Source organism: Laetiporus sulphureus (assembly GCF_001632365.1).
Source record: "Laetiporus sulphureus 93-53 unplaced genomic scaffold LAESUscaffold_81, whole genome shotgun sequence".
Classification (NCBI taxonomy): domain Eukaryota; kingdom Fungi; phylum Basidiomycota; class Agaricomycetes; order Polyporales; family Laetiporaceae; genus Laetiporus; species Laetiporus sulphureus.
The window spans coordinates 94,142-118,383 of NW_024468590.1; the positions used below are offsets into that span (position 1 = coordinate 94,142).

At 54.4% G+C, this 24,242-nt stretch overlaps 9 protein-coding genes across 9 annotated transcripts; 4 read left to right on the top strand and 5 right to left on the bottom strand.

Moving 5' to 3' along the window:
• Positions 1-324: 324 nt before the first annotated feature.
• LAESUDRAFT_666098 (glycoside hydrolase family 17 protein) lies at positions 325-1,691 on the top strand (the record flags this gene model as incomplete). The annotated part of the gene is made up of 7 exons (XM_040905228.1): positions 325-418; positions 487-589; positions 649-706; positions 762-1,083; positions 1,156-1,238; positions 1,298-1,375; positions 1,524-1,691. 7 exons carry the CDS (start codon positions 325-327, stop codon positions 1,689-1,691), a joined length of 906 nt encoding a protein of 301 aa, XP_040758214.1.
• A 506-nt stretch (positions 1,692-2,197) lies between these two features.
• On the bottom strand, positions 2,198-3,014 carry LAESUDRAFT_666091 (uncharacterized protein; the record flags this gene model as incomplete). The annotated part of the gene is made up of 3 exons (XM_040905225.1): positions 2,198-2,358; positions 2,415-2,665; positions 2,734-3,014. Coding segments are annotated over 3 exons (693 nt in total), but the record flags the coding sequence as incomplete, so codon positions are not given.
• Positions 3,015-4,208: 1,194 nt separating this feature from the next.
• Positions 4,209-4,929, bottom strand: LAESUDRAFT_739614 (uncharacterized protein; the record flags this gene model as incomplete). The annotated part of the gene is made up of 3 exons (XM_040911017.1): positions 4,209-4,722; positions 4,778-4,822; positions 4,880-4,929. 3 exons carry the CDS (start codon positions 4,927-4,929, stop codon positions 4,209-4,211), a joined length of 609 nt encoding a protein of 202 aa, XP_040758216.1.
• A 1,790-nt stretch (positions 4,930-6,719) lies between these two features.
• On the top strand, positions 6,720-8,637 carry LAESUDRAFT_708876 (Aldo/keto reductase). Its single transcript, XM_040906697.1, has 9 exons — positions 6,720-6,972; positions 7,028-7,033; positions 7,153-7,184; positions 7,249-7,404; positions 7,464-7,637; positions 7,708-7,794; positions 7,866-7,949; positions 8,018-8,177; positions 8,236-8,637. Exons 1-9 carry the CDS (start codon positions 6,792-6,794, stop codon positions 8,394-8,396), a joined length of 1,041 nt encoding a protein of 346 aa, XP_040758217.1. The 5' UTR covers positions 6,720-6,791; the 3' UTR covers positions 8,397-8,637.
• Positions 8,638-8,813: 176 nt separating this feature from the next.
• On the bottom strand, positions 8,814-9,804 carry LAESUDRAFT_718139 (uncharacterized protein; the record flags this gene model as incomplete). The annotated part of the gene is made up of 4 exons (XM_040907401.1): positions 8,814-8,853; positions 9,042-9,054; positions 9,165-9,364; positions 9,596-9,804. The coding sequence occupies 4 exons, from the start codon at positions 9,802-9,804 to the stop codon at positions 8,814-8,816; spliced, it is 462 nt and encodes a 153-aa protein (XP_040758218.1).
• Positions 9,805-12,491: 2,687 nt separating this feature from the next.
• On the bottom strand, positions 12,492-13,940 carry LAESUDRAFT_816514 (40S ribosomal protein S5-1). Its single transcript, XM_040914783.1, has 5 exons — positions 13,764-13,940; positions 13,484-13,621; positions 13,178-13,424; positions 13,000-13,101; positions 12,492-12,943 (listed from the first exon to the last, which is right to left on the bottom strand). Exons 1-5 carry the CDS (start codon positions 13,844-13,846, stop codon positions 12,902-12,904), a joined length of 612 nt encoding a protein of 203 aa, XP_040758219.1. The 5' UTR covers positions 13,847-13,940; the 3' UTR covers positions 12,492-12,901.
• Positions 13,941-15,417: 1,477 nt separating this feature from the next.
• On the top strand, positions 15,418-17,834 carry LAESUDRAFT_718141 (uncharacterized protein; the record flags this gene model as incomplete). The annotated part of the gene is made up of 3 exons (XM_040907402.1): positions 15,418-15,509; positions 15,557-16,959; positions 17,011-17,834. The coding sequence occupies 3 exons, from the start codon at positions 15,418-15,420 to the stop codon at positions 17,832-17,834; spliced, it is 2,319 nt and encodes a 772-aa protein (XP_040758220.1).
• Positions 17,835-19,216: 1,382 nt separating this feature from the next.
• On the bottom strand, positions 19,217-19,917 carry LAESUDRAFT_732272 (uncharacterized protein). Its single transcript, XM_040910210.1, has 3 exons — positions 19,819-19,917; positions 19,728-19,762; positions 19,217-19,664 (listed from the first exon to the last, which is right to left on the bottom strand). The coding sequence occupies exon 3, from the start codon at positions 19,598-19,600 to the stop codon at positions 19,271-19,273; it is 330 nt and encodes a 109-aa protein (XP_040758221.1). The 5' UTR covers positions 19,601-19,664; positions 19,728-19,762; positions 19,819-19,917; the 3' UTR covers positions 19,217-19,270.
• Positions 19,918-23,612: 3,695 nt separating this feature from the next.
• LAESUDRAFT_666136 (uncharacterized protein) lies at positions 23,613-24,062 on the top strand (the record flags this gene model as incomplete). The annotated part of the gene is made up of 2 exons (XM_040905232.1): positions 23,613-23,762; positions 23,817-24,062. Coding segments are annotated over 2 exons (396 nt in total), but the record flags the coding sequence as incomplete, so codon positions are not given.
• Positions 24,063-24,242: the final 180 nt, after the last annotated feature.

A 24,242-nucleotide genomic window follows, 5' to 3' on the forward strand; every position in this document is an offset into this window, starting at 1 on the left:
CCTCCTCCGGTGTACATGCGAAAGACCAGGTGCTTCCGTCCTTCTGGGAAGTGCGATGCCTGTTGCGCCTTGAATTTTCCCAGCAAAAACTGCTTGGCCACGTCTTCCTTCGTCTTCTAGATTGATTCTAGCCATATCGTTCATGTTATAGCTGCAGGCGGCTCCGGGAGCATCGTCGACAGAGTCGAAATGCTGCTGCTGGCTTTATTCCAATGCTGTTTCTTCCTCGCTCACCTGATCTATGCTCGCCCTCGGGAACCTGAACCTCGCGCGCCTGCGCCTGCGCTGCCGGCCCCGTTCTGCTTCCCCGCTCTCGGCTTTGTGATGCCGCCCATCCTGCCAGAGGACAACACGCTGTGGTGGTGTGACCCGAGCACCGAGTACGCGTTTGTCGGCTTCAGTTACGAAGTCACGGATTGTACGTACGCGCGCGCGCGCGATTCGATAGCTGTCGGTGCTGATTACGTGTGCATACTGAATTGATAGGTCAGAGCTCGGAGGAGCTGCACCGAGAATTCGCCGACATCCGGTACCACTTCCATTCACGCTATGTGCGGCTGTACGGGGCTTGTGATCGCGAGGGGTTCTAGTGAGTGCACCGGCTTTTTTTCCATAGCCCGAATGATTCTGAGTCTGAGATGATGGCAGCGATGACATCGTCGAGGCCGCGTGGGACAACGGGCTCGGGGTGCATGCGCTCATCTGGGTAAGCCTGCGCTCATCGCATGCGCGCAGACGGCACCGACTGAACGACCTCGCAGTTCGGCTTCACAGGCGGCGACATCTGGATGACGCGGCGGGACGCGCTCTTCGGCGCGCTGCACGCGAACCCGAAAGCCAAGTTCGTGACGCGGGTGGTGCAGTTTGGCTCGGAGCCGCTGTTCGACGACGTCCTCCCGCACGCGGAGCTCGCTGCGCAGGTCGAGCTGGCCAAGGCGAACCTCTCTGATCTGAACATCCCGGTGACCGTGAGCGAGCTCGCATATGGGTACGAGGAGCGCGGGGGCGCGCAGGACGTGCTGGACGCGATCGACTCGATCAACATCCACATGTTGCCCTTCTTCGATCAGAACGCGACCACAGGTGAGCTAGCGCCGTTCCTTCGTGCGAGACTCGAAGGTGGTCTGGGCGCTGAGCTGAGTCGTGTCTGCGTAGCCAATCAGTCGTGGCCCATCGTCCTGGAAAACCTCGCCTTTTTCGTCGAGCATGGAAACGGGAAGAAGATGTACTTTGACGAGGTGAGCGCGCGTATCGTAGCGCGGGTGGCTTGGACGGCGCTGACGATCGCGGTATGTAGAACGGGTGGCCCTCGGTCACGTCGCCCGACGTACAGCCGAACAGCCCATACGCGGTATCGAACATCCCAAACGAGCAGGTGAGTTCTTCGCCCTCGCTCGCGTGTCGCGCGTCCAGCTCGGTCGCACGCGCGCGCGCAGACAAACGCCGCGCCACCTTCTCTTCTTGTCCCTTCCCTTGCTTCCCCTCCATTTCACCCGAACAAAATCTCTGAAACGCGTCCGCAGGCCTATTTCGAGCTGCTCGATTCCAAGTGCGAGTACCTCAAGGCGGTCGGGGGCGGCGGGATCGGGTGGTTCGCGCACATCTATTCGGATAACATGGAGCCTGGGTACGGTATCTACGACTCGTCGGGATACTTGAAGTTTCCCTTTCACCCTCGGACGAATTGCTAGCCAGCCGCACGACCGATGCCATCTTCTCAGACACCGCCACCAGATGGCGGCACGTACACGTGTGCTACGTATTAGCGGAGCGGAGATGGGCTGTCAGTCCTATGTAATTTGAAGCAAGCGCGTTCGCGAGATGGACAGATCGTTTCAAACATCGTGGAGAATACTATAATGCCGTCTGTGACAGGTGTGATATGATACGAACCTCAGACACGCATGTCTGTGAAATTCGATGTGACCGCTCTCTGTTCCGCCCACGTTCGGGCGCACGAGGAATGGCTTGCGCAGCACGAACTGATCGGGCCTGACTACCACGATTGCGCTCGGAGACCAGGATGTCTCTAGTCTCCCCTGCCCCGGCAATCTCAACCACGTCGCAAGTCGCAGCGTGTCCATGCAATTACAATTAGGGCGACTGTGCTACAAGTGTCCAGTGCGTTTTACAGTGGTGCTAATAAACAAACAGTATAGATGTATAATGTCCGGACGTTTAAATGGGAGCAATGCGTTCAAGCGAGGAGAGCAACGGTCGACGAGAGCACCACGAAGGACGACACCGCGATTCCAAGCGCCGTGTTCATGGACAGCCCGAGCGCACCGCTGGCGTCGGTACTCGCGCTTGACACGGCAGCGTCAGCGGTCTGGTTGATGGTCGTCGGCTCGACGCCGTCTTTTATCAAACAATCAGCATCCGCATCAAAACCCATCCGAAACACGAGTACTCACCGACGAAACTGGAGCCGCACTGGTTGACGATGGTGTTGTTGATGCCCGAGGTGATCAAGTTGGGGTGGTTCTCCTCCACGAGGTTGTACGCCTCCTTGGTGCAGTTGGTGCAGGTGACGTTGCTCGGCAGTTTGATGGTGCCGTTGGCGATAGACACGCCGATATCGATCGCGTTCGCCTTGGTGATCGTCCCGGTTACCGTCTGGAGGTTATCGAGCGTCTCGGTCACGCAGCGAGTGTTGTTGCAAGTGCTACGGGGGCAAATTGATCAGTCAGCCGCTCGCCATAGACCTTTTTCGTCGGGAAGACTCACTCCAACAAGCAGGCAATCTCGCGGACGGTCGGGTAGTACTGCTGGGCGAGGCTCGTGAGCTCGTCGGTGTTGTTCGGGAGGCCGTAATTCGTGAGGTCCGCCGCGCAGCCATCAACGGCGGTCGTGACCAAGTAGGCAATCGTCTTGTTGGTGCAGGGGCTCTGGGCGCACATGCCCTTGAGCCAGTAGTCGACATAGCTGTCGACTGGGGCGCTCGAGCTGGCGAGGTAAAAGCTGATGAGGGCGCTCGTATCAAGGCAGGTGGCCTTTGACGAGGTCGCCAGCGACGCAATGGTGGACTGGCAGGTGGAGGAAATGCTTGAAAGAGAGCAGATGATGAGCTTCTGGCCGGCAGAACGCAATAGGAGGCGCAGGCGACTCACGGCCAGGCCCAACTCGAGTGCACAGCCGCAGCGAGCAGCGTAGCAACCACGGACAACTTGGTCGTCGACAGCATTGCGAAGAACGTTTTTAAAACAAAGGCGAGCAGAAAACGGCAAGCGGTGGAGGATGTGAAAAAAAGCGCAAAGCGTAGTGGAAAAAGAGAAGAGGAGGAGGACAGCGCAGCTGCGGGGTGATGGTTATAAAGAGACAAGCGGAAGTGGGGGGACCCAGAGCGGGTGTGACGGGACCAAGCTTGGGATTGCGGTGCTGCCTGCCCGCCCCCGGGCGTATGCGCAGCGCTCCGACGCCGTCGTCACCGTTTCCCACACGCCCCAGCGCCCAGACGCTGTGCTCAGCATCCTGGCTCACCCTTGTCGGCCGACGGCGCGCGCGTGCTCGTGGACGTCGTCCCTGCTGGTGCGCGCATCGCGGTGGCCGGCGATGGCGATGGCGTTGAGTAGAGTCGTCTGCCGTCGTGATGAGGCCGGTGCTGCGGGTCGTCGGCATCACGATCAGTTTCGGTCTCGTGACCTCCAGCCACAGCGCATGGCCAGACTCCTCAAGTGTGACGTTGGGGCGTCACATATCTCCGCCGCGCCGACTTGGGATGCTTGGAATTTCGTCACGCTTGCGTCACTCCTGACGCATCCGAGGCTCGGCCGACCAAACGACCCCCTCCGCCCCTCTTTAAGTATCCGCACGTAATTTCCGCATTGAATGCCCTTTTGCACCCGTCCACTCACGCTAACCATTCCAGATGCGACGTTCATAGCGACGGATACAGACCTTCGCCGATGTTCGCCAATGATATCCGTCGCGGATAGACATGGCCTTCCGTTGTATGCGTCAGCCTCTCTCTATCAGTGCACCCGCAAGACTTCCGGCCGCGTGCCTCGGAACCTTCGCAGTTCGCACACATCGAAGCACGAACACATTCAACCAACGCACCGGCCCGTGTGTCCAGGATTCGCCGGCGTCCAAGAAGCGGGGTATATGTCATTTACATCGTAAGCATGTTCGGTAGATATACAACTGATTGATGTACGGAGGTATGTTCCTTTTTTAAAATATAAAAAAATTCCCTACAGTGTCCCGGCTCAGAACTTCCAATATTGAACACTCACGGCGCCGCGTTCGAACGCAAAGTCGCCACCCCAGATCTCAGTGTCCCGTTCGCTGCGCTGGAGCGCATCCTGCAGCGCACCCACGACCGCGCGCGCAGCCCCCGGGTCGGTCACCCGCCCACTGGCCATCTCCTCCTTCGCGCTCTGGATCGCCTGCGTGACGTCCGCGTCGATCGCGGCCAGCACATCCGCCATCTCGCCCGCCTCGTCCCACACGGCGCCCACCGTGGCGTGCACCACCTCCGTCAGGAGTGACAGACTCGCGAAGCCCATGCCCGCGCCGTACAGGGCGCGCGCGCGCCCGAGCGTGCTGTATAGCTCCGGCGTCGGGCGGGTGAGCCCGTCGAGCGATTTGACGAATAATCGGGTGGAGGGGGAGAGGGATTTTGCGTTCATCTTTTCTAGGCGGCGGCGGGCGGCATTTGTGAATGTTGCAGTGACGCTGGGGGGACTGGTGGCGAGCAGTGTCCGGATGACGGCTCGCATGCTGTGCGGCGCGGCACGGTCAGTACGGGGGCTTCAGGAGGTAGGGGGAAGCGTACTCGTCGAGCTCGGCGTTTGCGATGAAACTGTCAACCATGAGGTTGCTGTGCAGGCGGTTCGGTCAGTCATGCAGCGGCTGCGGCAGGCTCAGATTCACGCACACATGTCCAAGGACCGGACGCGTCTCATGGGATGTTTCGGGAGCGGGCATCAGTGAGCAGGTAAGTGGAGGTGCAGCTGGCAAGCTTTCGTGCTATCTATCGAGCCCGGAGGGATTTTATGCAGGACCGGGCATTAACGTGATCCGGAGCGTCGAAAGAGGCAGCGCCTGCGAGGGTTTGCGTATCTTGGGACATCTGTCAGCAATCTAATCCGGATCCAAGGTACGACGGGGACGGAGGCTCGGCTGGGGGAGCGGTGATCTCGACCAATCAGCATCGCTGGAGATGTTCAGATTCCGATCCAGGCGATGGGACCAGCGAACCGCCTTCTCCGCAAATCACACCGATCCATCTCGACATGGCTCCTTCAGTGCATTGATCGACACCGCCGCCGCCGCTCGTACGCCCCCATCGGGGGGCAGTGCTTCACTCCCAGCGCTTGACTGAGCATCGTCGATCCCTTCAAACTCCGCCGAACAGCAGTTCTCTTCCGAATCGCGGTTAGGGCGGGATGGCGACCCTCCGACAGAACAACAGCAGCGCATCGCTGCCGGCGACCATGCTGAACGCCAGCAGACTCGGCTCGGCTCACTCGGGCATGCGCAGACCCGCGTTCGATGCGGGTTCGGTTGTGCGCGCGATTCGCGCAGGGGGTGCGCAGGCTCGGGCTCGGGGCTGGGGCTGGGCGAGCTCGTGGATGACGGTGACTTTGGCATTCGCACAGCAGATACTTTGAATGCCGGGTGCGTCTTCGCTTGCGTGGGTCTGCCGAACCGTGGACAAGAGAATGCCTCATTTAGGTAAATTGGGCTGGTCTGGTCATGTGTGTTCTGTGCAGCTGCGTGCTATCCTCGTCTAGATCGCGCCTGCGCTCCACTAGAATGCGACCAGTCTTCTTTGCGCATTTGCAAACGGTATCAAGTTGAAGAGCATGAGGGCCGAGCAGAACGAGCTGATCTCTGGAGTGTTCGCGCGTAGCGTTGGTCGGATTAGCACCGGATCACGATCGTAATCCTAGATCGTTGGTGGGCAGGCGAGACGTGATCATTTGTTTTCGCTGACGCCACACGGGCGGCCGGAGAGAACGTTGCAGCGAATTGCGTAGCTGTGTACTTCTAACCGGCTCCATGTAAAGCGATGACGATCATGGCGTCGTCTCGCTTGGGGGATGGGCATGCGGCACACTCGGAAATAGTCTGTGGGAGACTGCCGTACCCACGAACCCCCCGTTCTGGAGGCCGGTCACCTAGAGAATCTCCATCGCCCTTGTCCGATTCGTGGGCCTGCCGTGTATTTATCAGACGTCGGAGCTGGAGAACGTTTCATGCGCCCTGTCGATTGTCGATGTTCTGACCGACCGGGAGTCATTTGATATAGCTTGTTCGCTCTGGCGTGGATATACGGTTGTGGCTGAGAGGAGGATGCGAGGTTCTTTCGGAATCGTGAGTGCGCTGTGCCTGCCAGGAGCGCAATGGAAGGCCAGGTTTGGATGGAGGCGATCAATCGCGAATCCGAGAATGCATTTATCGGCGTTCATTGTAGTTACCGGGTCATCCGTGTTCTGCCGGCTGACAAGCAGTCGGATCGATTGCCGCGCATTGTGGTCGCAGTCACAATCATAGTCAGAATCCCATTGGGATTCTTGGAGACCGTTTCAAATGTCCTTGGAAATATTGTATACTGTAAGCATCGTTCGGGCAGGAATGATTCAGCGGGACAAGTAGTATGAACTCTAACACTAGCAACTCTAATATTTTCCATTCATTCAAACAGTCACGTTGTGACTGTGATAACAAATGTACGGTGGTCCTGATTACTGCTTATGCTGATGTCGCCAAGTGGGAGACCTTTAAAGAGCCTCCGGTGCACAACTGTCTGTCCTTTGCACGCCACGACGCCTTGTCCCGCACATATGTCTGCCAACGCTCAGCCTACGACGGCTCCCCTAGAGACTTTTTGTCTCGGCCCGTTTCAGGTTCCGCGTCTCTTTACCGGTCTCTGGCAGCTGTCGAGCAACGCGTGGGGGAGTGCTTCTGCGCCCAAAGTGCGCCGCCAGATGGCACATTTCGCCGAGCTCGGGTACACTGCGTTCGGTGAGCAATTTTGCTGTGATGCGCAGTGCCTTTGTTCATGAGATGTTTCTGTCAGATATGGCGAGTCACAGTGCTATTCGAATTTTTGACGCATAATTGATGTCGCGATGCTCCGCGTTTCCTGCTACAGGGTACGGAGCATGCATGTGCTGTCCGCGTTGATCTCACGGTCGATGACAGCGGACCATTACGGGAGCTCTGAAATCATATTTGTGAGGACGGCCATTCACAACCACCTTGAATCGGTAATTCAAATCTCGCCCTGTGCTGTCACAGGGGCAATTCAAGAAGACCTACCCTGCCCCGGAGAGGATCCTGGGCGGGACGAAATGGTGCGTGTTCCGCAACATCAATCCCACCCGCGCGGTCGTCGAGGCGGCCGTCCAAGAACGGTTGGACCGCATGCAAACCGACCGGGTCGACCTGCTCCAGGTACGTACGACGGTCCCGACACGCTTCCCAGCGGCCGGTCTCTGAGCGGATCTGTACAGTTCCACTGGCAGGACTACAGCGACAAGGGATACATCACCGCACTGCGGCACCTGCAGGACTTGCAGCACGAGGGCAAGATCGCGACGCTGGGACTGTGCAATTTCGACGCGATCAGGACGGACGAGATTTGCACCGAGCTCGTGCCCGGCTCGATCGTCTCCAACCAAGTCCAGGTAAGGCGGCCGTGCCGTCCGCTGCGGGCCGCTGATTTATTTTCCTTGTCTTTGTAATGAAACGCGACAGTTCTCGTTGGTGGATACGCGGCCGTTGGACGGGATGGCTGACGTCTGTGAGCGACACGGGGTAAAGCTTCTCACATACGGGACACTGGTAGGTCGCCGCGCGCGTGCACGAGACGCGGTTGCAGTCGCTGAGTCTCTGCTTCTTTTGAAATCGGACAGTGCGGCGGGTTCCTCGCGGACCAGTGGTTGGGCGAGCCCGAGCCGGATCTGTATTCTGGCAGGCTGACACCGTCTCAGCGCAAGGTGGGTCCGATGACAGACACTGATCGCAGGCTGTCTCTGAAAATTGTTTTAAAAAAAAAACTTCTCAGTACCTCGACATGATTGTCAAGGCGTGGGGCGACTGGGCGCTCTTCCAGTCTCTGCTTTCTGTCCTGCGCAAGATTGGCGACCGCCACGACGGCGTGAGCATCGCAAACGTCGCGACGCGCTGGGTGCTCGACCACGCGTGTGTGGGAGCCGTCATCATCGGTAATTCTTTTCATCTGCCTACGACCGAGCAGACACCTCCGTTCACACTCGTGCACAGGTGCGCGGCTGGGCGTGTCGGAGCATACGGAGGACAACCGGAAGGTGTTCATGTTCAGGCTCAGTAAGCGAGACGAGGCGGACATCGAGGCGGTGCTGGAGCATTCGAACGGACGGAGACTGATCACGTCAGTCGGGGACTGTGGGGCAGAGTACCGGTAATCAATCTAGGACGCGGCGACGAACCTGGGGACCGTTGCAGCCTGATGCAGACTCCATATATATGTCATCAGGAACCCGTTCCCTAGGCGTTCATGGGAAGCAGGTACTGCTCCCGGCCCCGTCCCGCTGTTATGCTACGTTAGAATAAATTGGGGCACGCTTTTGGTTATGTGTTATTATCCGAGTTTCGGCGGGGAAGCCCTTCGCGCACGCTTATAGAATCCAATTCTTTGCACACCGGTGGACTGCATCCGCTGCGCTTGTGGGCCAATATGCGCGAATTTGGCATCGGTCTGTCTCCGTACGTTCATACGGATCTGTCAGGTGGCTTAGCGAGGACAGTCGTCATGAAAACATTCGGGCCGTAACCGACTCGTCTGTCCATTCTGATCACTCATCGCATCGGGTTAATTATACCTACAAGGTCACATTATCCATGGCGGCAGCCCAAGCGACCCTGCAGAATGTTCAAGGTTCCGCTGTTATCGCCGCTTATCGTATGCGCTCAAGTCGCAAAACTTAGGGTTAATGTATATCGGTAAAAGTTCAAGCAATTAATGCCCCCATTAGTGACAGGGCGCTTGGCCACTGCAAACTGGCATGAAGGCGCCCATTAGAGTTCACCCGGGCGCGGTTACCACTCACGTAAACTTGAAGTCTGCCTTGAATCAGATTGATAAACTAATGGTCGGGCCAAAAACCATAATATCGACCGTAAGTCTCGATCCATGATTCTCCCCGAACGTAGAGGCGATGCGCAGCGCATACCTGAGGCCATGTACTCTGGTCTGCTGTGAATGAGACGCTGCTGAAGGTTTAGAATATAGGCGCGTGGCCCTTTGAGCGCTCGCAGGAACGACTCGGATGAAACCCTTACAAGCTCCGTAACCTTGCTATTCGGTACACGCTCGCGATTAACGGCCGATAATTTCTCGGGATGTGACAAAGGGGCGGTAGCTTTGTGTGGCCTGTTGTATGGTATCGTGACCGTTAGCGGCGAAAACTTTTGATTGGCGTTGTTCACCCCCCTTTCAACGGCGCTGACGGCTCACAATGTCGCTTATGTATACCAAAAATATGGGCGTAAGCATGGATCTGTAATGGTTATGCTTGACGCGTGGAACGTATGGAACTTCAGTGAGTCGTCATGCGATTCCTCTTCCATCTGACAGGGTATCTAACCCTAGTATGTTGTGAACTTAAACGTGACTTCTGATAGATGAGTTCCGGCACTGCGTAAACGCCGAGGAGACATTTGTGATACGTCTGGAGAAGTTCGCAGACTCGCGTAAAGGTGTCTATCTTTCGTCCGGAGCTTGCGCAAGTCTGTCCGGGGCCAGCAGGCCAGACCATTGAAGCTTCCCGCGCCGTTGGCAGGATTGATGTCTAAAGCATCGATGCCGAACATGCATGTGTACGTGATTGAATAACATGACATTCACTTGTGACAGGAATTATCCGTCAATAATAGGCTTTCTATATATGATGCACCGCTATCTTTTGTCGCAACACTGATCCTTTTTCTTTGAGGGCAATGTGACATTGTCTGCAATACGCCACGCCGTACGCCCCCTGGCTAGAATGAAATTCAGCGCCCATTCAGAAAATGGAGTTCAGCACGAACGCGCAAATTTAGGGCTATATTTAGAAGGACCTCATGAACAGGACATCTTCATCCCGCCGCCTCAGCGCCAGTGGCTGAACCACGCCGCGTGTATCAGAGACACAGGTAATCAAATTCTTATCGGTGTGCAACTTTATTTTTTCCGCCGCGAAATTCATTCGACGAAGGCGTCAGAACGATGGATGAGGCACACAAACCTTGTACGGATGATAAATCGGGCAAGTGCCACCACGTTTCCACCCTCGTCAGTGGTCTCACTGATGTGCCGCACGGCGAGCCGGCCTCCCGGCTCTCTCCTTCCCCCCCCCAGCTGGGCGGACTGAAAGCCTTTGCATGTTGAAGCGTTTCAGCTCGAGGACGGCGGACGTTATCTCGGAGAACTGAGATCTATCAATGCAGCCTCTGTTTGCTATCCACCATATCCTCCACCAGCCAATTCTCACGGGAGACACTCTGACATGGACTAATTCCACTGCACAGCATATCCTCGTGGACGGACATGCGCCAAATATGGCTGCATTCAGTGAACTGTAAACACAGATAAGGACCCTGGTCGGCATTCCAAGTAGAGTCAGGACCATGTGCGTAGCTGGATGTTCCTCCGGGCTAGGCTCACCGACGGAGCACTCTCCCTCGCATGACCAGATCACCATGTCCGTCTCGGCGACGTTTCATCCACGGGCGCCGATCGGGAGCATGCATTGCGATCTCTTACTCCTCTACTCCAAGAAGGTTCATTTCTATGTTCATTCTCATCGATATCTGACCGCGTCTGTGAACAGGTTGAATGCATTATTAATCACCAGATCCGGGCCGTCACTGGGTAGGCTCCACACCTCCCTTTGTGGTGCCCACGTTGGCCGAAATTCTGAATGCCGTCATTCTTGCGGTGTACAATATACCTGCCGTACCGTCTCAAGATTCTGAGACAGTCTCCTTCGCGCTCGGTGCTCTTGTCAAATATGGTATCCTACCCTGTGTGCTCCCACGTGCCCTCCGCCCCAGCGACCCGTAGGCAGCCATGGGCTGAAGGACCTGATAATCGGTTAGCATCTGCCAGTTTACTCCCCTCCACCGCTGACCGGCGAGCTCCCCATGCGCATTAGCCCGCCCGAACTCAAGCGTCTATTTCTCTTTATCACGACGATGGAAGTTTTGCCTTTATAGCTATTGCTTCCTCATGCTGAGGCACCTGATTATGGAGGCGAATAGCAGCGGAAGCTTGTATATGCGCGGACACCTGCTTCTGCGCAGTACGTCTCTCTGCTTCCGCCGTCACGTCGAAGTCATCGCCTATTTCTTCGAGGCGGTTGAAGCACTGTGAGCTTGCTCTTTTCAAAACCGTGACAGCTTCATAAGTGACTCCTTTCTTCTCGAGCAGCATTGATAAATTCCGAAAGCATCATGATTGGCGCATCCAAGCCCAGAAAGGCGCAGAATAATCTTCCGTGGCGAAATCAGGCAGGTAATTGTAGCCATAAACAGCTGAGACGAGCCACATACTGATGGCTTATGTGGTACCGACTCACTGTCCACTCAGATTGGAACGCGTTTCCGGCTAGTCAAGCAGGAAGATAACAATTCTGATGCGGCGGCACTATTTGCACAGCTCACAAGTCATATCGTGTTTGCAGCGGAGAGAGCACAGCCTGAAACAGGTTTTTCGACGAAGCCGAAAGTTCATTATCAGTGTCATTCCTAATGGAATGCACTCGGTGTCGTGTTCTATACGAGGTCCTGAAATCATGCTACTAATACTAGAGTCACTACATGCTATTAAAAGGCGGACAGATCGTCGACTGTCTAACAAGTTCAGAATTCTAAGCTTATTTGGTAATTGGTATGTGTCCTACTCCATTTAGGGTTTCGACGTTGACATGAGTCCATCGCGGTATTGACATGTGAACGACAATCTGAATGAAGTGATACCCCTCCATTCTAGTCGCACAAGTTCCGATGGAGGAACTACGATCTATAAAAGACGAGTCATAACGAGTTTCCAAAAATTGGTACCCATTACTAATGTATAGAAGCCAGCTGTTTTGCTCAAAGCCCTTGCTGTAGCTACAGATACCTGAAAATGGCATAAGGGCCTGTTTGGCCACTAAAAATGTATGTACTGATCCGATAACTCTAGGCCGGGCAATGCCTGTTTGTTTCTTGTGCTCCTTCAATTCTAGTTTGCACTATTGCGTTCGATCGTCAGCGTCCGTCCATGTACAGTAACCATAAATGCGCTCCACCTGCTTTCCTTACTTCTTCTGGAGAGTCATCTCTACGACCTTCTGGGCCTCTGTCACTTAGCCGCTCGCATGCTTCCACACGTCCAATTATTCACACTGTCGTCCGTAAAATGGCAAAGCCCATCGGTATCGATAGACTCGATAAACTAGAAATATGGAAACGCACAGCTCACATCGAAGCAAGACATCGACCGGGTAGCGGCTATGCCGCCTCTCATGTGCGCCAATGCTAACACGTGTATTGAATGGTTACGGCTGAGCGCATCAGATACTCTACAAAATCAGGGGGATCATTTGTCTTAACTGCACTTGTGTCAGTGCACATAGTCTTCCGAACACAGCATCAACAGTCTTCAATTAACGTCTCCCGTACTCGCAGTGAACAGAAAACGGCCACCGATTGTCGATCATCTGCTGCGCCCACTCACTGTAAATTGTCCCGTGATTGCTCACCGTAGTCTGTTTGTAGTGGTGATGGTGGATGTCGCATTCTGAGTCACACTTGTCAAAAGCGTCCACGCGGGTGATGTGAGGTGGTACGGCAGCAAAGTGATAGTAGCGACAACAAGTGCAGAAATAAGAAAGATGCAGAATACCTGTACGCGCCTCCCCTCCACAACAGACACCAAACAGACCGTTTACCGGTTGGATTTGGCCACACGCTCGAGCTCGTCCTTTTTCTGCAGGCAGATCGTAAGGACATACGAACAGGAAGAGGATAGGTAGAGGAACGTACCTTGATGGCATACGAGTTTGATGAGCCCTTTGCCGCATTGATGAGCTCATCTGCAAGGCATTCCGCGACGGACTTGACGTTGCGGAATGCGGACTCGCGTGTCTATCACCGCGCCCAAAGGCACAATCATCAGCACGCGCCCCCTAACAACCTCTCCCGAAAGTGGATCAATACTCACGCCGATCGTCAGGAGGGAGACGGCCTGATTAACTCGGCGTAGGGGGGAGACGTCGACGGCCTGACGACGAACGGTACCCTGCGAGCCAATACGCGTCGAGTCCTCGCGCGGACCAGTGTTGACGATAGCGTCGACGAGGATCTGGATGGGGTTTTGGTCCGTGAGGAGATGGATGATCTCGAACGCGTGCGCGACGATTCGGACGGCGAGAAGCTTCTTGCCGGTGTTGCGGCCCTTCATCATCAGACTGCACGTGCGAGTCCATTGTCGGTGCGTGCACGGAACGGAAAGGAGGGGCAGGCGCACCTGTCAACAAGGCGCTCGACGATGGGCATCTGCGCCTTCTTGAACTGCTTCTTGGCGTAACGGCCTGCAGTGTGCGGAAGGTAGACGGCATGGCGAATCTGGATGTAATCCGTGAGGGAGATATCCTTCACCTCGACACTGTACGCGTTCGAATGTCGTATCCGGCCAGAGACAGCAGTCCGCAACCATCCACCAGCACCGAGCAAGAAATAGGAAACAATCGAGAAAGTGTGCAGGGTCAGCATTTCTGCCCTCAGCATGCAAAGACATGTGGACGCACTCCTGGGTGTCCCACTTGCCAAAGAGTTTGACCTCCTGACCGAGCCTAGAGATGTCCTTTGGGAGCGTCTGCACCGCAGCCATTTTGTTCTTGCGAGCGTAGATGGTGTCTTGAGGGGTACTAGAGCTGGCGAGGGCGAGTGAGACGACGACGGCGACGAGCGCGGTTCCCGCGTGTGGCTTACCGACTTGTTTGGGCTTGTTGCAACAAGGTTTGCGGTGGCGGCAGGCGCCGGGATGCTGTATAGTTGTGACAGAGCTCTGTGACGGATCGTGACGGCTCGCGTTAAGCGCGCGTTCCGTGGCCCTAGTTGCGCGATCTCTCGCTTTGCTCTTGCTGTCAAGCACCCTCTCACGTTCGCGCTCACTCTGCGTCTGTTTCTGCACCCAATGATGTGTACCTCTTGTCTGCTGTCTCTGAATAATATCTGCTAGGCTTCGGCACACTGGCAATGACGCTGACGTGACGGTCTCTCATAGTTTACTCTCCTCGACATCGTCGATCTCTATCTCCAAAATGGAACTTGCCCCATAATAAATCTATGACAATTCGAAACACCTGCCTTGCTCCTCCGTGTATCAGTCTCTGAGCATTGCAGAATGGTGCCTGGTGCGTTAGTATACCGCGGTTGAAAAGTACGTCGGGCGAGCTTTGAACGCAGACATAGCTGCTTTGCCCACCATCGTTCAGCGCCTTACCTCTAGAGACTACCAAGTCTAGACCATCACGAAGCATATAGCCGGTTCATGATGGCTTCAAGTTCGCTAGCCTCTGCTCAGGTTCATCAATCACTAGATGCCACTCTGCTTCTTGCTTTCATCAGCGTCCCTTCAACCTTGTACTCGATAGTCGCGGTGGGGATCAGTCGATTTCCAGTTGACTGGCGGAGAATCAATGCTTAACATGCAAGATTTGAGGAGGTCCATCTCTATACCTCTCATGGCATCCACGCGTGCTTGGCAATTTTACCGCATGTAAGTGTTTGCATGTCTGCTGGTCTCGCAGCTACTGCACATTAATGCACTAGGATGCCTGTGTGCAGATCGATGGTCTCATCAGCCATTGCCTAGCATAATTCATTGCTTCGTGACGGCATATGTTCCGTGCAGGTCTGTGAACTTTCGGTCTCATTGTTTGAGGTGCTGATGGTGCTGCCTTCAACCTCAGCACTAGCGTGGTACACATAGTCGGCAGTGAAACTGTGAGCCCCGCGGCGGATGCCGATGAAATCTCGTCGAGAGAATTTGGCAAGTTCCGGCTGTCTAATTGCTGAAAGAATACGGGGGTCAGTTGACGAGCTTGTTCTGTACGCTTCCATCTAAATCGAACCAATAGAAGCATATCGCGGGATCCTTCTTAGTTAATGTTGTTCCATTGGAACTCGCGTACGCAAACTTGTATGCTCAGTTTTTCCAATCATCAGAGCCGAATGCTGTCCTCACTGTGCTTGCGGATATCGAATGGCATACCGCACGCGACAGCCGCCAATCCTGGGGATTGTGGCGGCCAATGGAACGCGGTCACGGGACATGATCAGAGTGAGTGGCGGGAGGAGACGGGTGATGCGCTAGGCGGTCGATCACTGTATATAGCAAGTCAACCATGCCCTTCAACAGCCTACCTCGCCGTCACCCTCTCCCTCTGCGTGCGCGCCATGCCCACCGACCGCATCCACCGCATCGTCTTCGTCGAAACCGACCACGTCGAGGCCGACATTCGCGCCGCTTTTGCCCAGTGCGGGAACATGTGCGCATACACCCCGCTCGTGACCGCATATACTCACCCTAGTACAGCACGCAGATATACCCCTGGATCCGCCGCGCTGAGCAGCCCTCCCACGCCTATTTCATCGAATTCGCAGACGACTCGTCTGTCAAGCGTGCCCGTGCACTGCAACTGCCACATACCACTGTGCATGTAGTCGCCTTTTCGCACACCCTCTGCACCCACTTTACCTCGCTCGCACCGTCGCCACCCACCGCACCCGCCCAGATGCGCAAGCACGACGCCACCCCGCCGCTTGGTCCACGCAACACGGTTCCCCTTCCGCGTAGGCAACTCTCGCGTCCGCATACACCCACCGCCCTTGCCTCCTCTCCCGCGCCTCCATTCAGTGAGCCAAGGTCGGCTCTCGGAAAACGAAAGCTTGACCAGAGCACGGCGACGCAGCCTGAGTTTGTCCTCGGACCATTACTGCAGGCAACGAGCAGCAAGCTCGGCGTAAGCCAGAAGAGCGAGGCGCTAGAGGAGCTCATCCTCGCCGCAAGGGACGTTGGCGAAGACTCTGGTGAGTCGAGCGCTGCTTCTGAGTCGACATCCGTGCCGACATCTGTGCGCCGGCCCCGGCGCCGAGCAGGCAAGCGCGTCACTCAGCGGCGTAATCGCGAGAGGGATGCAGCAGCCAAAGCGAGTGCACTGTCCACATCGTCGTTATCATCGCCAGGATCTGTGCCCGGCATGAAGAGCGAAGAGCAAGATGCGGCAGTGAACTTGTTGCGGGAGCCGTCCGCTGGCGTGGCCGCTGCACCCGCCATTGAGTTGGCGCCCGAGGGACCTTACCAGACAGATAGCAAGCCACGCATTGGAGGGACTATACTCCGGATCAACCAAACTAATGGGAAAGAGCATGGTAGCAAAACGTCCAAGCTTTCCGCAAGCGTCATTGCAACGGACGACGACGACGGGGACTCTGGTGAGTCGCGCGCTCCTTCACCCGAGTCGACGTGCATGCCGACATCTATGTCCCCTCTGCGCCGTCGTCCTCCGCGAGGAGGCAAGCGTCGCACGCAACAGCTCAGGAGGCAGGCCGCGGAAAGAAAGGCTGCAGCCGTGACGAACCCGGCGAATGTATCCGTGTCATCGCATTCATCCACGTCCGTTCCAGGGCTGGTCCCTGACTTGAAGATTAAAGGGTCAGACGCAGCTGTGAGCCTGCTGCAGAGGCTGTCCGAACGGGCAGCCGCCCCAGCGACATCGACAGCGAACTCTGCGCCCGTCATTACACTTACGTTCCACGGCTCGCCGCTTTCCGTTGCGCTCGACGCTCTCGACGCTGATGCGGCCGGAATCATCGACGTGTTGCGCGTCACGGCAGGCAGCATGCTCGAGCGTGATAAATGGATGGTCGTCGCTGGCTGGTACCGCGGGCGTGGGCTCGTTCTCAGCGCGGTGCAAGTCGTGTCGGAGATGATCAACGGTGAGTGCGATCTCTCTGGTGTGAGATCTATGCACTGACGATTGCGCGCAGTGATGACGAGCTCGCCGGTATCGCTGCCCGTGGCGGCGCTGCGGCCGGCATACTTGATGCTCGCGAGCTGTTACCGCGACCTCGTGGTGCGGACGCAAGGGCGCGAGGCAGAGGAGCATGCGCGGCGTGCAGCCGAATGCCTAAAACTGGTGTATGGCGAGGTGCTCCCTCCAGTGGCAGCCCAGGTCTTATCGAAGTGGGCAAGCGCGCCGGAGAGGCGGTCGATGGAAGTAAGTGGGATGCAGGCTAAGGACAGGAGAGAGGCGCTGGCTACGCAGGAAGTCTGCCCGCTGATGGATACAAGCAACGTGCGCCGACCCACCGGGAATCGACGCGAACAGACGGCTTCCAAGAACGAGCGCGAGAACGTCTTGCCCCGGTCGCAAACGCACACGATTGACAGTCGCGTACCGACCCTGGAGCGCGAGGTGCGTATTCTGCGCGACCGCGCGGACGAGTCGCTTGCGGCGAAGCGCAGGCTAGAGGATGAGCTCGGCACGGAGCGGACTGTGCGGCGCCGCGTCGAACGTGAGCTGGAGCAGGCGAAGCGCGGCGAGGCGTTTGCGCTCGCGCAGGCGCGCGCAGAGGTGGAGGCGCGGCGAGGCGCAGAACGGAGGGAGAGCGAGGCGAGGAGGGGAGAGGAGCGGGCAAGAAGGGAGGCAGAGGACACCAAGGAGGAGGCACGCCGCGCCGAGGAGGGTGCACGCCGTGCGAGGGTGGTGTGGGAGCGGATGGGGGAGATGTGTCTGCGGGCTGCGCGTGAAGGTGGGCTAGCAGCTGGTGGAGAGCAAGGAAAGGCACTTCCTGAGGCAGCAGGGGCGTAGAATGTGGCGCCGTACATCAAGAATCAGCACTCAAATTTCAAAGGTCGGAGTCTCGGTCCATTCCCTATCCTGCATGCACGGACAGACTGCTCAATACATGCGTTCGCTACTCTCTCTCTCCGTGCCCATCATCCCGTGCCTCGGGACTCGTTCACAAGAAATATATGCAAACACCCCACCTCCATGGACCCACATTCATGTTCTATTCCAGGGACTCGTACGTCTTCCGTCATCACTACTTCTCGCTTGTGCCATCGCCACTTTCTCGGAGTCTTTACATGCGAATATTTATCGTCCTTGTACCAGTGTCACGGTTTCGTGTGTCATTAATCATTCCCCATTGTAGCCTGTAGCCTTGGAATCCTAGAAATGACATCGGCATGTAGTAGAACCTCTGTTAGCATGTGTACCTGTGAAGTAATATTGTAAGTGTGAGTAGGTGTGGAGCTCTGCTGCACTACATACTATCACAGTTATTAAAGTGCCGACATAATTAGAATGTTAATATGCTGTTCATGTCTGTTTGAGCAGCTCATCTCTGCGTGACATGCCTTTGGTCAGATATCCAGCATGCTTAGAAAGAAGGTCTGCTGGATCACAGTTTCTCTGTATACAGCTTCAATAAATAATCAAATAAAGATACCCGCCAAAAAAAACCACAGCACCCAGGATTCCCGCGTGGTCCCCCACCGTGGTACTAACTAGGCGGCACTCTGGTTAACTGCGCAGATCGGACGGGATGCGGTGTTTTCAGAGTCCTATGGCCGTGGATGTGATATGTAGTTCTCGATAACCTATATACTCATTCTTTCACCAGTGCAAAACAGTTCAAGTGGAGGGTATTTGGGATACTGGCGAAGACCGACTCGGTAAACTTTTCTTGAAAGGCCGTAGATATCGTGATTGTCCTGTCGCTTCTAAGCGGTTATACAGCAATGTATGGCGGTGGAATTAGTTTTCTCCGCGCACCTCATCCGAACTCCTGTCTCACGGACATCGGAAAGTATTACAACCACTGTCGGTGTGTGTGTCCGTTGCGAGTCAAGGTGTAAGTGAGAAAAATGGCTGTGAACCACTGTGCTCACGGTCGATGGTGTAGGGATCCTGGTGGCTGCTGTCCTTCTGCATAAGTCAGTGGATGTTTCCTACATTTCAAGGACAAACCACGGGTGAGGAGCGCACAGCGTGTCCTTTACCCCACATAGCAAATAGCATGGATGAAAATTGTACTGGGATCGGGCAATATCACCATGCATTATGTCGAAAGCTTTAAGCTTCGACTCACCTCACTCGCCAACGGTCCGAGTCCGACCAGACCTATGCAAGAAACGAGCTGCATTTTGAGTGCATGGGTCGTGCATATTATCATATTGAATGGGTCACAGAAGGTAGAAAAGCTGATGAACTGACATTGTCCGAATGATACGCCTCTAGTATCACGGTGATTCTTTGTCCTGAAACAGTCTCATGTTGTGCGAACCAAAGCGGCAACAGAAACCGAAGTTTGAGTAGGCTGTAATCAATTGACGCACGAAAATTTCCTTCGCGGTACTAGGATGAAACCGTACATCCTTTCCCATATTTGCTTGTTCTCGTGAAAACGAACGGACAGCGTCCATGATGTCCAACGGTCCCGGAGTGCGCTGAAACTCCATGTATATAATGTCCTCTTCGAGAGGTTGGTTATGCAACTCAGAGGTGGGAATGCAAAATGCGATCCAGTTGGATCGCTCGAATGAGAATGAGATTCGAGACAAATGGGTCATGAGCGATGCCTTCGTGGTGGAGTGAACAGTCAGGTGTCATAGAACATGCCAAATAACCCTAGCCCTGGCATGCACCAGAGGACGACATGTCGGATGGCGAAGCGTGATAGATGGCATACGAACGTACGATCTTTGAGCTTGTTGAATACACAGCACGCTTTGCTTGGAAAAAGCCACGTTCAGACAGATGTGTGTGAGTTGCAGGATGCTTAAGCTACCTGCTGGATCTCGTCATCCGGCAGGACCGGTTTCCATATCTTCGCTTCAACTTGAATCTCTGCATGTATAAGCCACATAGGAAGATACACAGCCTGCATGAGAAGTGTTGGAATCTGGGCACAGAGCGCAGATGCGAGAGGCCCCGGTGCGACCTGCGCCACCGGCGTGGGAGAATAGTAGCGCGCGTGTATATAATAGGGCGCGGCTACAATCACTGCGTTCAGGGTCTCGGTACACCGATTTAGCGTGGATCCGTGTAGGTAGGTATAGACAAGCTGTACGCGGTGTAGATTCAGGCTTCGCGTAGTGGAGTATAACGTAGCGTGTGTGTAGCCTCGCTTAGTGTTAGTATCTGATGGTAGACGAATGCGCGGAATAGACGAGCTATTCAACACCTCGCTAGCTTTGCGTAGGTGGGTCTAGATTCGCATAGGCGGGTAGGCCAATCCCAGTGTACAGGCCATCACCGCAACCTTGGTCTAGGTCATTACCGATCACCTATCCATACATGGTGTATGCTTCCTACCAGGATCTGCGCCAAGGTTGAGCGCAGACTCTGCCAGAGCACGCATTGATATATTTTTCCCCATCTCTCTTCTGTGTCTCCACGACCGTTTGCCTCGTCATGCCACTGAAGTCGAAGAACGCGAGTAGCTCAAAGCTTAAGGTGTGCCACCTATAGCATTTTAGAGATTTCCCAACCTGCTCATGTAATGCGCTGCAGTACGACTACCAGAAAAAACAAGTGCGATGCTATTGTAAAACGTACAGCTGCAACGGCAAATTTGTGTCGCGCTCTGTAGCACTGAACCATGCCAAGGACGACAATACTGGGACAGCAAACCTTGCTACTTGGGAGGCTTCAGACGACGATGACGATGACGGAGAGCTAACGAAACTGACAAAATCTGGCATTCTTAGAAAAGTCTTGAAGAAATTGAAGCCGAGTCCTAAGTCGAAGGACTCGACGAGATCAAAGGAGACAATCCGGTCAAAGCTTATCTCGCCGCCGTCTGACCCACGCCCAATCGCGTCTCCAGTATCTCCTCCATCTAATGCTCCCCTCGCCATCCCAATACCGTCTCTTGCAGTGCCAGAATCCAATGTACCTAGATCTTCACGTCTTGAGTCCATAGCATCGACGGTGACTGCTCCCACTCATTCCACCTCTAAGTCACTGTATTCTCTTTCCAGTTCCCCTGAGCCTGTCCCAGTGTCTCTCCAGCACGATGCTTCTCTCGACAGCCTGAGACCTTCGGAAGACTATGAGATGCCGAATAGTGCAAGTTCATTTTGTCAGGACCTCTCCGCCTTGGACTTGCAGGACGAGCCCTTTATAGCCTCGCACTCAGGATCTCTAGATATCTCCGCAGAGGCTGAGAGACGAGTTCCTCTACAAGGTACGTGTAATCAAAACTGATAATCCTTCCCTTTATTCTTATCTATCTACAACACAGAACGTAGCGGCAGTCTAGAAGCAGCCATTGAACGCGCTAGCAATCTATCAGAGGTCCTACGTGGTCATCATGTCGATCTCCCTAGTGCACACTGGCAGGAGCAGCATGCTCCGTCGATCCACTCATCGAACGACGTAGCTGATGTTGGGCTTCCAATGGATGCCCCAGATTCTGTGGTGTCCGAGACACCCTCACGCAATGCTGATGAAGAGCATAACCACCCAGGACTTGCTGCGTCACTGCCGAATGAATTGCAAGGGCCGGTCCCTTTGCCGCTGCATCGATCCACACCAGATCGAGTACCTACTCATGCAGATCATCGTCGACGTCAAGAGCACTCAGTGGACCATCACGCAACATCAACCGAACTTCTGCTCAGCTCTAGCGAAGTTTGGTTTTGGCGCATACTAATGCTGCTATGTTCTTGGCTCTACCTACAGTACCATCTGCCCTTCCGGGCATGCGCTCTGATACTCCAGGTCCTACGCATCATCTTCGTGGCTCTTGGGCTTATTGATAAGGCATCTGACACTCCCATTACTCTGACGACGTCAATGAACCAGCTTGCGCTTACAGATCAATTCGAGGTCAAGGCCATGTGCCCCGCTTGCCATAGGCTCTATCCTGCGAATTCTCCTCCTGATCTTCAGTGTTCTAAGTGCAGCATTTCGATCTTCAAACCATCCAATTCGATGTTCTCTGATGCTGTAGATGAAACACAGACTACTCGCATGATGTCCACACCGAAGCTACAGGTCCCATACTCGCTACTGTCAGAGCAACTTCCTGGATATGTCACTCATTTAGAAGAGTCTATCGACTCATGGCGTTTGAAAGGCGAACCACGGCCTGGCGCAATGCGAGGCGTCTATGACGGCAAGCTGTGGTCATCGCTTCCTGGGCCACCAGGTCAATCGCAGCCATTTTTTTACAATGGTCCTGATCGCCTTGATCCAACAGAGTTACGCATTGCGGTAACCATTAGCTTCGACGGGTACGATGACATTATCTATAACGCTTCGATGCTGATTTTGACCTTATATAGATTTGGTTATCAGCGAAGCCAGTTTGCAGGTAAACATAGCACCGGCGTCCTCTCAAACTGTATTGCAAACCTCGATACAGAGCAAAAGTACGTGTTTTAGTTCATTTTCATGCACTGTGGCTGATACGACTTCAGGTATCAATCACGCAATCTCATCCTATGTGGCCTATCACCGGGCCCACGGGAACTAACGGGGGATGAGTTACAACTCTTTCTTGAAGAGTATGTAACTGATCTTCTGCTTCTCTTCGAGCATGGAATCGTAGTGAAGACGCCGCTGTTCCCAGAAGGTAAAGCACGATATAACAGATTGAATGACTCAGTCTGATTACTCCACTGGATATAGGCCGTCGAGTGCGCGTTATTCTCATAGGCGTAATATGTGATCATCCAGCACTGTGCCGCATGTGTGGCTTTGGTGACCACAACACCAAGACAGCTTTCTGTACAAAGTGCAAAATCCCTCGTGATCAACTCTCGACGCAAGCAGGCATGAGCATAAACGGTGAGTTTTTGACCTTCTGAACCTATTTTTGAGGTACCTAACCTCTCCATTTCTAAGCATTCCCACCACGCAACGAAGAGGAACATCGCCGGCATGCTCTTGAATATCAACGTGAAACGGATAGTCAAAAACGCGATGAACTCTTCGCTCTACATGCAGTGCGATTTTATGAGCTCTCGCGCTTACCTTACTTCGATGCGGTGCGTATGTCAATCATAGATCCAATGCATAACATTCTGCTTGGTACGTGTTTCGCTCACTCCGAATTGTAATTGTACTACTAATCTTTCAATATATCAAGGCATAGTCAAGACGCAATGGCTGAATGTTTGGATTGATGAGAATGCATTGCGAGAGCGAACCAAAGGCAAGAAAGTCAAGCGAGAACTGGACCAAGTCCACGAATACCTTGCGAATGTAAGTTTCCATTGCTCTGTGTCGTCTCGTGATTCATTGCACTATCTCGCCAGTTTGAAATGCCTCGTTGGGTTGCACGACTGCCGAGTGAGATAGGGTACCCTGCAGGAGGATCACTTACTGCAGATGAGTGGAAGGGCCTCGTGCTTAACTATGGGCCAGTCGTGGTACGTCTTTCATTTTCAGATCTTGAATTGTCTCGTAGATTGCTCTTGATAGGTCCCATTAATCTGGCAAGAATGGCAGCCGTCTGCAGAGAAGGCATATCAAAAGGCAGTCGAGACGTGGAAGAAAAAGGAGGAAGCACGTAAACGTCGGATAGATAAAGGTAAACGAAGAGTGGATGGCACCGAGGAAGCACCTGCATCAAAACCAAAGCGTCGTATGCACGCTGATGACGCTGACAACTTTCTGAGCTTTGCGACTGCTCTCAAGCTCATTCTCGCACGTACTGTATATCAGCCAGAATTAGATCGTGCACGGGTACTTCTGGAGGAGTATCTGCAAGGTTATCAGCGCGTACGTCAATATTTACATATCATGAACATACAATGATCGTCAGATACTTTGCAGGTACACCCCGACAAAGTCAAGCCCAACTTTCACTATGTCACCCACATATTTGACCAGATCGATGATTACGGACCTGTATACGGATTCTGGTCCTTTCTTTCAGAGCGGTTAAACAAGGTGTTAAAGAGCTATTCCACGAATAATCATGATGGAGGTGAGCTTGAGGTGACGTTCTTTCGTGGCTTTTCACGAGATGTGCAATTGCGTCGTTTAGTGAGTTTATATCAACATTGTTCATTGAATTAGTATGTGCGTACTGATTTTCTTAGCTCAATGACATCGCTATACCAACGGAGGTCAACGGCGAGCAAAGCGCTGAGGCAGCTGCAACTGCAGAAGCTGCGACGTTGATTTTGAAGTCAGCGAAAGATCAACGAGGAACCCTGGCAGCACTCGAACACCCAGAGCCGCAAGCTATGGCTGACT